General features: G+C 47.5%; 1 protein-coding gene across 1 annotated transcript in view; it reads left to right on the forward strand.

Annotated features, from left to right (window-relative positions):
* Window positions 1-51: 51 nt before the first annotated feature.
* Window positions 52-1,223, forward strand: part of dpysl4 (dihydropyrimidinase like 4) — a 7,966-nt gene continuing 6,794 nt past the window's right edge. Inside the window, exon 1 of the mRNA XM_034866444.1 lies at window positions 52-375. Coding sequence (XP_034722335.1) covers window positions 109-375 — 267 coding nt within the window. The 5' untranslated portion in view covers window positions 52-108. The remainder of the gene's footprint in view (window positions 376-1,223) is intronic.

Consider the following 1,223-nt stretch of genomic DNA (forward strand, 5'->3'; position numbering starts at 1 on the left):
CCTCCTCCTCCTCCTCCTCCTCCTCCTCCTCCTCCTCCTCCTCCTCCTCCTCCTCCTCCTCCTCTCTTCCTCTCTGGTCCTCGCCTCAGACCAGACCAGACCAGCGAGATGTCTGAGCGGAGGAGTTCCCCGGAGGACGACAGCGCGTCCCTGCTGTCCCGGCTGGGCTGTGACTCCCCCCGGCCCCGGGTGAAGTCCGGCGGGATGTTCTGCAGCGTCGAGGGAGCCTTCGAGAACAAGACGCTCAACTTCCAGAGCTTCAGTCCGCAGACGCAGCGCCGCCGGGCTGCGGGGAACCGAACCGACGGCCGTGAGGCCGGGCAGGAGCCCGCGTGTCCCCCCGGACGCGCCCGGGACATCTACGGCAAGAGACAGGTTCAAACTCTCTTTAACAACTTATATAAAATAAGAATAATAAGAATAAGAATATTAATAATCATTTGTTATAGATTTATTGAACCAGAGAAACCAACCGTCAGATCAGCTATTTATAAAGAAATCATTTAATAACTGATGCATTATTATAGCGTGTCATTATACATTGTGTTATACCGAAAGTATTCTATAATCAAGTATAAATAATATTTAATAATATTTCATTTGTTGTCAATAAAAAAACGTAGAAACATTTAAAGCTCTTTCAAAATAAATAGATGAAAACTGAAAAAAATATTTCCCATTGTTATACTATTAATATAAATAAATCCTTTAATAGAGTACTGATCACACCATGATGGAGTAATGAGGGTCACTCAACCCGCAGGATGCAGCTGGACCACTATTCAAAATAAGAGCAGGGGCAGCATGTTTCTGTCTCTCAAAACTCCCAGTGGACACGTTACACCTCTAATCTTCAACCGCAGGATGAATAAGTATAATTATGTCATAATATATAGTAAAGGTGTCATTAGGCTAAGGGATGTGATTGAACAGTTTTAATATTCAGAAATATTCAGTCCACGGCACTTTATTATGAAGTTCCGCACCGGAAGCTGTGCGTGTGTTGGTTGCCGGCAGCTTGCCATCACAGCAGCCGTTAGCAACAGTAGCCTAGCAGCTATCAGAGAGGATCAATCAGCTGATTATCATCAGGATGGCTTTTCAGAACAAGAAGAGCAGCGCGAGAGCGGTACGTCCAGCCCGAGGGGGGGGGGACTATGTGAGCAGAGTGGGGAGATGCTGCAGCTTCAGCCGTTAGAACCGTACCGAGGCGGGGCGGGGGG

Source organism: Etheostoma cragini, unplaced genomic scaffold (genome assembly GCF_013103735.1).
Source record: "Etheostoma cragini isolate CJK2018 unplaced genomic scaffold, CSU_Ecrag_1.0 ScbMSFa_720, whole genome shotgun sequence".
Taxonomy (NCBI): Eukaryota; Metazoa; Chordata; class Actinopteri; order Perciformes; family Percidae; genus Etheostoma; species Etheostoma cragini.